The sequence below is a fragment of the Dioscorea cayenensis genome, chromosome 7, assembly GCF_009730915.1.
Source record: "Dioscorea cayenensis subsp. rotundata cultivar TDr96_F1 chromosome 7, TDr96_F1_v2_PseudoChromosome.rev07_lg8_w22 25.fasta, whole genome shotgun sequence".
NCBI lineage: Eukaryota > Viridiplantae > Streptophyta > Magnoliopsida > Dioscoreales > Dioscoreaceae > Dioscorea > Dioscorea cayenensis.
In genome coordinates, this window is record NC_052477.1 from 31,511,734 (window position 1) to 31,521,611 (window position 9,878).

General features: G+C 36.2%; 1 protein-coding gene across 1 annotated transcript; it reads left to right on the forward strand.

The window, feature by feature from the left end:
• The first annotated feature begins 7,337 nt into the window (after positions 1–7,337).
• On the forward strand, positions 7,338–8,410 carry LOC120265730 (tropinone reductase homolog At5g06060-like). Its single transcript, XM_039273688.1, has 3 exons — positions 7,338–7,611; positions 7,690–7,799; positions 7,988–8,410. The coding sequence occupies exons 1-3, from the start codon at positions 7,419–7,421 to the stop codon at positions 8,153–8,155; spliced, it is 471 nt and encodes a 156-aa protein (XP_039129622.1). The 5' UTR covers positions 7,338–7,418; the 3' UTR covers positions 8,156–8,410.
• Positions 8,411–9,878: the final 1,468 nt, after the last annotated feature.

Below are 9,878 nucleotides of genomic sequence, written 5' to 3' on the forward strand. Positions count from 1 at the left end.
TTTTTTTAGAAAGTGTATATACCACAATTCATTCCAAACGGTCTCTTGGATCTTTTGCACTGCATATAAACAAGTGTACTGAAAAAGACAAAAAAAAAACAGTGTACTGAATTTTTATCCATGACACCATAAAAGGGTTTTGTCTGCGCTTTAAAAAAAAGGGCACTAATTATAGGGTTTTAACATCATTTTTGCCGAAACGATATTAAATTTGAACTTTAGTGGCATCATAGTGCTTTTCAAAAAACGGCGCTATATTTTTAAATTAAAAAATAAAAAAAATTAAGGGTATTTTTTTGATAAAACGCCACCAAATTTTTTACTTTGCGTGGCGTTTGTCAAGACACACGCCACTAATTATAGGGTTTTAACATCATTTTTGCCGAAACGACATTAAATTTGAACTTTAGTGGCATCATAGTGCTTTTTAAAAAACGGCGCTATATTTTTAAATTAAAAAATAAAAAAAATTAACGGTATTTTTTTTGATAAAACGCCACCAAATTTTTTACTTTTCACGGCGTTTGTCAAGACACACGCCACTAAATTATATATTTTATTAATCTAGAAGTTATAATACTATAATTTTGCTAAATGTTTCAAGAAAATACACCAAATTTTAGATTTTTTTAAATTAAAATTTATAAAATTAAAATTTTAGAGTTGTTTATTCAAATAAACACTACTAAATTTTAGGTTTTTTTAATTTAAAATTTATAAAATTTTAATTTAGCAGCGTTTGTTCAAATAAATGCCGTTAAATTATAGATCTTTTTAATTTAAATTTTATAAAATTAAAAATTTAGTGGCTTTTTTTAAAAACTTAAAATTAGCGCCATGTTTTTTCAAAAAAATTAAATTTGGCGTCATTTATTTGAAAATTTTAAATTGACATTAGGTGGATGAAAGCACCATTTATTCTAAAAATGCCGTAAATGCTTAAATTTTTTATTTTCTATAAATACTCTATCCAATTGGCATTAGGTGGATGAAAAGTTAAGAAGAACAAGAAAAAGAGAAGAAAAGGATGGAGAGAGAAGAAGTAGCGAAAGTAAGATGATGATAGTGGTGATAAAGCAAGAAGAAGAAGAAGAAGAAAAGGAAAATAATTAAAGATATGAAGTAGATTTGGTGATTTCTCAGGGACATAATTCCCTTTGTTTTTTTATCAAATTAGAGCTATAGAGTCTGCTCAGGTGGGTAACCAAGTAGCTTCCCTATCTAAAAATAGTATTCATTCAAAGACCCCGCTTCGAGTCTGCCCCAGAATCTAATTGACTCCCCATGAAAGTCCTCTCCTAGAACGTTAGAGGCCTGAGTAGGCCTAACAAGCCATTCCTAGTCAAAAACACCTTGGAATCCACTCGAGTGGACTTTTTGTTGTGTACATGAATTTAAATCATCAAACATCTATCCAACTTGTTGGAGATTGATTGGAGGAAAATTCCTCGATCGTTTTGCCCAATTACCTTCTTCAAGTTGTTCGGGCAGGATGGTCATTGCTTGGAATAGCACAGTGACCACAGGAAGGGTTACATCCCAAGGAACCTCTGTCTCTCTGATAAGTTTTCTTGCCCTAATAAGCTTAGCTCCCCTACTTGGTTATCCATTGATGTCTATGGTCCTAATGACTGATCTCTTAAACCCAAGTTCTGGAATGAAATCAGATCCAACCAAGGTCCTCCACTCTTCAGTGGATCATCTATGGCAACATTAATGCTATTTTCTCCTTTAAAGACAAGAATAAAGGGGCTCTGAATCTGGAAGACATCGTACAATCAAAGTGACCCCACTTGGGTGTGGCTTGACCAGTTCTTTTTCTCTTCTAACTGGATGTTCATGTGTTTAGACGACACTATGGGTAAAAAACTGAAGGCACCCAAGCTTAATCTCAGCCTTAGTTTTAGAACTTGGAGCGTTGGACATTCTCAAAGAAGTTAGAGTTCTTCCCTCGGAGGAATTTGCCAAGGAAAGCGAGGCCCGGTCGTACCTTGAAATCTTACTTAGGCAGGAGGAAATCTTTTAGCGTCAAAGATCTCGCACTAGTTGGTTAAAAGAGGAGGATGCTAACACCAAGTTCTTCCATGTGGTAGCCAACGGGTAATCAACGAGAAGGATATTGGGACAACTTCATTTCATGTCTTAATTTCGTTGTCAATTTGGGACAAAAAGAAATTTCCACTTTTTAGCCAATAGGGATATTTTGTTCATTCACAAATCTCATATTGACCTTAGCACTTTAGAAGCTCTGTGTTCTTTGGCGGAAATTAAAAGCAACGTTTGACTTGGATGCGGATAAAGCTCCGGGACCTAACAGTTTTCCCCCTTACCTTTTTCCAAAAACATTGGGAGACCATCCACCCAGATTTGTTTAGAATATGCCAAGATTTTTTTTATTGTGAAGCCAATTTGGAGTGTATCAACTGGGCGAACATCGTACTCATCCTTAAAAGATGGTGATTCTGAGATTGGGGACTTTTGTCCGATTAACCCCATCATCGCCCCTTGAAAATCATCTGTAATATTCAGGCTTCTCGGCTTAGTCAGGTTATTGATTCCTTAGTCGATACCATCAAATCTGCATTTATTTGTGGTCGTAGCATTGCAAACAATATCATTGCTGTTGAGGAATTAATTTTCGGCATCCAAAAACGCAATCTCAAGTGTCATATTTTCAAGGTGGACTTGTCCAAAGCTTTTGATATGATTGACTGGGGGTTTCTTTTCGATGTTCTAACTACCATGGTTTTGGATCACTCTGTAATATTGCTTTTAATTATGCACTTGACGAGAGATGGATCACTCTCTTTCATACGATCTCTAGATGCAAATCCTGGAAAGTCATCCTAAGTTGTCGTGAGGCTTTTTTTGCCTGCATTGATGTTTCTATTAGGAAAGGGGAAGACACCTCCTTTTGGCTAGATCAGTGGAACGAGTATTCCTCTCTAAAAAATAGGTGGCCGGATTTGTGTGCACTTTGGAGTGACCCTCTTACCTCTATGGTAAATGTGTTTTCTTCAGCTCTTGACTCAATCTTGGCGGAGCTTTTCACAAATAATTAGTTGGGTTGATTAGTTTAGGTTTTGTTTATAAAATGGTTGATGTAGGTATAGTAGAAATAGGGATAGACAGTTTAGATTTCTTTAGATATTGTGCTGAAATTGATTGAACGGTTGATATCAATATATTGTGCATATCACTTTTCACTGTGCTACTATTCATAAGCACGGTGATACTGATCACTGCACAGTGCATAACCATTGGATTTCAATCCAACGACATGCATCATCGTTCATAGATTTTTAATTTATGAACATACTCAAATGATTGATACTTATATATATATACAATAATTATATTTGAGGTCATGAATTTGCACTAAACCTGTCCGTGGGCCGGGTCGGGTTCAGACCAAGATGAATTCATAATTACTAAAATTCAAGCTTGCTCAAACCCAACCCGACCCAAAAATACGGGCTTTAATTAACTCTAGCTAGAATTCGCCCAAATTTGATGGCCTTTATCTAAGGCCCGCCCAAGCCCGTCCAAATAGGTTTTTCATTAAATAATAAATAGTTTATAAAAAAAGTAACAATAATATTAATCTGTGATGACAAAATATTATTCTACAAAACTCTTTAAAATTAAAATTCCAAATGCACATTTTTATTCAATCATAACAATTTAAATTTAAACCATTATAATCTGTGACAATCAAGAAGAAATATATATTATGTAAGTATATACAAAGCTAATTGATAAATTTATTTTATAACTCAGGCATGTTTTTGGGTTTTTAACAACAAAAACCAAACTCAGCTCTTTTTTAAAATGAACTACTTTTTTTGTCCAAGGTACGGTCATCAGTTTTTATACATTTGTCCACGTCTTCCAATTTTTGGGCGGACCTTTGGATTTGGGCAGGTACCGGACCCTTAGACAAGTCTAGTTTGCTTGGCAACAAGGGAGGGAAACAACTTCCATTGTCATTAACTTAGCTGGTACTTTTGGATTGATTCATATTTTAAATCAATGCTGAGACCTGTTCATTAAAAAAAAAAACAAAGAATAGAGGACGAGAGTTCGAAGTTCAATTTTATCATTTGATTATTAAAAAACATAAAAATCAATTTCAGTGACATTTTGGCTGGTTTTTGTTTAATATCAATATGCTAATAGCTCATCCACATTAGCTATAATGTTGACAATTAATGAATATATTTTTATATGTATACATTTTTTGATTAATTTTATTTAATGTATTTTTTAATTCATCGTCTCTTTTTCCAAAAAAAAAAAATCATTGTATCGGAATCACAAGTAATCTGGTCGTAAACTGTAGAGGACCATGACATAGAGCCCAATATGGAAGAATGAGATAAAAGTGGTGATGTGGCAAGCAACGGGCGAGCTTTACACGTTTTAGAAAATTTATTATGTAATGGCATGGGAGCTACTGTAATTAGTAGTTAATGATGCTTTGTTATGGGAGGGATTATAGTAGAAAAAACCTTAACCAATAGTTAAGGAGTTGCCTGAGGCGCAATGCACTGACTGAGGCCAAGACGGTTTTGATTTTATTAGAAAAGCAACCAATGAGGATAGAGGAGGTAGCGAATTATATCCTTCTTACCTCTTTTTTTATCTTTGTTATGGCAGCGGTTGTATAAGTCTATATATATATATATATATATATATCAATATTCTATTTCTTAATCAAAATACAACTTTGACCATTGGTCTCAGCTAGCTCTCTTGTTGTGGCCGGCAACCGCCCAAGGCTAGCTGCAAGGAAGACTCTGAGGGTTAAATTTTCAGGAGGTCACTCAACTTTACTTCGTTTTCAATTCGGTCACCCAAGTTCAAAAACGCATAAAAAGCGATCACCCAACTACGATTTCTTTTCACCGTCGGGTCGATCACCGACCAATTCCGACCCTCATAAACCTATGTGGCGTGGAGCGGCTCTGTCGACGAGCTATGTCTGCCTCAAAAATCTCGATGTGTCGGCAGGGCTATGCACATATCAGCTTCAAACCCTCCACGTCATCATCAAGCTTATTTCTTCATCTTCTTCCTTAATTCAGAAGAAACGAGGCAACGATGTCTTGCGAAGACAGGGTTATAAGCGAGATCGGTCCGAAGAGTCTCACCGAGACGACGCCATTCATTATCCCTCCATCCAACCCTTTTACTGGGAACGGAGCCTCTTAGCCATCGCCACCGATCTCGAGCTCCTCCTCTCCAACCTCTTTCCTCTTCGCTTCCAACCTCTTCAGGCTCTACATCTTCTTCTTCTTCCTCTGCTCCTCTTGCGCCTCCATCGGCATGAGCAAGCCCTCTCGATCGGCCGCATCACCATGAACTCCTGCTCCCTCTGATACATCAACACAATCGCCACAAACGACGAACGAACAAGCTTCTCCTTCTTCACCTTAACGTCAAGACACCCACAGAGAAAAAAGCCCAAGGCTGAGCGCAATCTCAAACTCTCCTCGAGTCATCTCCGGCGGCTCTTCGAAGCACACACCGCTCCTATACCGCTGCAAGAGATCTCTAGAATAGGCATGGCTTCTCGACAACGCCCTCTCTATCTCCTCCGCCTCCATTGCTCCAAAAACACCGCAAAAGACTTGATTTTTAATCTAAAAGATGTAATATTTTTCATGAATTATTCACAAAAATGAGATTTTTTTTATCAAGAAACTTCCTCGGAATTGTATTGAAAATGCGAAACAGAGAAACGAGGCCATGGAGAAGAGGAAGATAATAGGTTATCAGGTTGAGGCGAAGGATCCAAGAACCCGCTAAGAGATCGCCCGAGAAGCCGGGGTAGGGGAATCAACACGAGATCTTGATGATGGCGTGGAGGGTTTATTTTGAGTCAGCATAGCCCTGCTGACAGAGCCGCTTCGGCTGCCACGTAGGTTTATGAGGGCTGGAATTGGTCGGGTGACTGACCGGTGAAAAGAAATCATAGTTGGGTGATCGTTTTTATGCGTTTTGAACTTGGGTGACCGAATTGAAAACGAAGTAAAGTTGGGTGACCTCCTGAAAATTTAACCCATCTCATCTCTTGCATAAAGTACAGGTATCGGTGCCTGTTTGTTATATTTAGTTCCACGATTAAGTTAAATACTTCTTAAGGCAGGTCAAAAGATACAGCTCAATAGTGCAGATCAAGCCAGACATACCAAGGAGATGGACAACCATGTAGCTCGCTGGTCACTGCATGGAACCAAAGCTTTGGTCACTGGAGGTACCAAAGGAATTGGGTATGGTACTCTTCTCATTCCTTAATTTCCTTTTGTCCTTGAATTATGACTACATTAATATTGTAACATGCATGCATGTTGTTTGTGTTCCAATGCTTTTTGACTCCATTTTCAGGCATGCCATAGTTTTGAAAACCGGACCGGACCGGCCGGTCGGACCGGAAAAACCGGGAACCGGCCCATAGCCCGGTCCGGTTTTAGAATTAATGTTGACCGAATTTTGAACCGGTCAAACCCGGCCAAAACCCGTGAACCGGCGGTCGGACCAAAACCGGATGGAACCCGGTTTTCAATTTTTATTTTGTTTTTTTATTTTTTTGTTTTTTTCTTTGTTTTGTTTTTGTTTTAAGAAAGGACTTAGGGGCATGAATTGGCTCTTTTTCTTTATTTCATGATACTCTTTTGAGTCTCGATTTGTCGAAAAATATTATTTGGATTTTTGGGAACTTTTGGAGTTTAGAGGTATGAGAAAAATATAAAAAAAGAAACTTATAAAATTGTTTAATAGGTATAGATCATTTAGGATTTATTTTTATTTTATTTTATACTTTTTATTTTTAATGGTAATGATGATCAAATATGAGAATTAAATTAATCATACTTAGTTCTAGTTTTTGTTTTTGAATCATGCCTTGTCTCATCCTCACATAATTAGTAATTTAATTAGTTGTTTAATTTATGTAGTTATCATCATCCATTTATGATTAATAGATTAAGAAATAAAAGGTTTAGGAATTGTATTTGTTGCTTTATCTAGATTAATTATTTGAATCTTCAACCATTTTGATAAAATCATAATGATATTAAAATAAATATTTAAGATAATTATGATTAAAAATATAATAAAGTTTGTTATTATATGTATATATATATTCTATATATATATAATATTTAAGATAATTATTTATTTATGATGTCATCCGGTCCGACCAAAACGGGTCATCCGGTTGAACCGACTGACCCGTGACCCAAATATGAGACCGGTTCGCTATCCGGTCCGGTTTTAAAAACATTGGTTTTTCAAAGAAAGCTTCACATACTTGTAAGTATGAAGGAATTTTATTTTGTAGGTCTTATTTATGTGTCACTCTGAGAAATTCTATCCTTTTGTTTTTCAAGATAAATAATGCAGGGACTTGTATAATGAAACCCACAATGGAATGGGCAGCTGAAGAATGCACACATATGATGGCTACTAATTTTGAATCAGCCCTCCATTTAAGCCAACTAGCTCACCCTCTCTTGAAAGCTTCATCATCAGGAAACATAGTGTTCATTTCCACCATTGGAACATTTATAGTTTATCAAGGAGGAGCAATTTATTCAGCAAGTAAAGGTAAAATTAACCAAAACTTTTTTTTCCCCTTCGTATGTGTTTACCATAATCTGTTTATTTTACTTTTCATTTCCCAAGGAGCAATGAATCAAATTACCAAGCACCTAGCATGTGAGTGGGCCAAAGACAACATCAGAGTCAACGGAGTTGCACCTGCAACTATTAATACCTCTCTCGTTGAATACCTTGTAAGTAAGGCTCATCTTCAACTAAGATATTGGGGTCTAGTTTGTTAGTGTTTGTATCTTTTATAGTTTCTGTTTTTGTTCCTTTTTTTTTTTAGCTTTTAGCTCTTTTCACAGAGAGAGAGAGAAAAAAAAAACCCCTAATTAAGAGTCTGAACAAAGTGTGATGAAGTTGTTTTGATTCAAAACAGGGTAAAGACAGCGATATACTGATGAAAGAAGCCTCTCGTGTTCCTCTTGGGCGTTTAGGAGAACCAGAGGAAGTGGCATCTGTTGTGGCCTTCCTTTGCCTTCCTGCAGCTTCATATGTTACAGGCCAAATCATTTGCATTGATGGAGGGCGGGCACAGATTTCTTAGACTTAGAGTGGACAGCCACGTTTCCATAAAATTTGAGAACTTATTATAATCAGAATGTGAAGTAAATTACACCTTCTGTATATTTGCTGCTGTAGATCCTTTGCTTCTGAGGAGCAATGGATCAGCTTACTAAATATGTTGTGTTTCTTATTGATTTGATCTGAGTTGTTTATCCACATCTTCTCAAACTATATTGGCGTTTACATGCTTGCTACTCTAATTTATGGTAATGTAATCAACCATTTTTTATTTTAACTATAAATGATACACAGATGGCCATTTTTCATAAATCTTTTAGAGTACTTTTTTGTCTTGTCATAAATTTTCAGTAGAGTTTCCTGTGATGGTAAAAGTTGGATCACCAATTGAGCTCGGAGAGATGAGCAGCAAACCAAGCTAAGGAACTAGGTTCTCCTACCCCCACCAGTGTTAGCTGGGATGGATGATGCATCTCCGGATAATTATTTCCTAGATGTCACTTCTTCATTGTTGACGATTTAAATGTTTTCAACCTCACTTTCATTCTTCTTGGTGTGTATCTATGGCATCCTCTTACACTTGACCTACTTCATTGTGATGTATCATTGTTTTTCCCTTACTACCATCCTTGTAATGTTACTGTATAACTTTTTTTTTTAAAATATTAAATAAAATAGTAGTTTACTTTTATTCAACAAAAGATTTATATTCAACAACATTAGTCCTACTGTAAAAGTATTATTAGAAATGCAAATCCTGAGTTCAAATCCCGTTAGACATAATAGTAGTAATATAACTCCACCTATGAGTGCAGGTGTACAGTCCAAATTCCATGTCATTAGATAAAGTCACGCAGATTAGATGATTAATTCCCAATTTTGCGTTTACCCTCACTGTACTATAATTGTCGCATTTGGTTTTATATATAGATATATTACAAAAAAATGTTTAATCTAAGAAACCATGAAGACCTCAGAGCTGCAAAAGATGGAAATCCTGGGAGAACTCATCAGACAATGACAGAAGGAAATAGACCCGAAAAAGACAACAGTGTAGCTGATTGTTCATTCTTCTTTTGCCATTCCGCCTCAAGTAAGCAGCCAATTAAGTGTGCGAGCATCATCTATTTTTTTGGTGAAGGAGTGGCTCACAGGAAGTCAGATTTTTTTGCTCAAAAAAGTTGATGATGATACCAAAAGCAAGCATAGTCCAATACTTTGGGGAACGTAGATTTTTGCCATACTACGTAACAATAGCCACCACAGAAGTAGTGTGTGGTTGCTAGTTTATACCGACCGAACACCTGTATAACATCATTATTAAGTTTCATCTCTGATAAGTATATTATTTTGTCTTCATATTTGACTATGAATATACATGTGGATGTCATTTTACATTATAATTTCATTGGTTCTAAACCTTTATTAAGGAAGAGAGTTGTTAATTAACGAGAATACAAAAGGAAAAATAAGAAGAAGAAGAAAAAGAAAACCAACGAGGACATTCATGGAGATAGTGTCTGACTTGAAGAAGAGCAGCAGTCCATTGACTAGCATGGACCAACGTTGGTCATTGAATGGAACCACAGCCTTGGTCACTGGAGGCACCAAAGGAATGTTATGGGTCGGGCCCAGTATTTCTGATATTCGTATTCTTTTGTTGTTATGTTGGGCTATGTTGAACATTTGTTATGTCTTTATTCTTGGGTCAGTTTGGCATTGATATTAGGGTTTCAGAGAATCTT

Coding starts and splice junctions, on each gene's coding strand:
- LOC120265730 (XM_039273688.1), top strand. CDS start 7,419: ATGAAACCCACAATGGAATGGGCAGCTGAAGAATGCACACATATGATG. Junction 7,612..7,689: donor AATTTATTCAGCAAGTAAAG/GTAAAATTAACC, acceptor TCATTTCCCAAG/GAGCAATGAATCAAATTACC. Junction 7,800..7,987: donor CCTCTCTCGTTGAATACCTT/GTAAGTAAGGCT, acceptor GATTCAAAACAG/GGTAAAGACAGCGATATACT.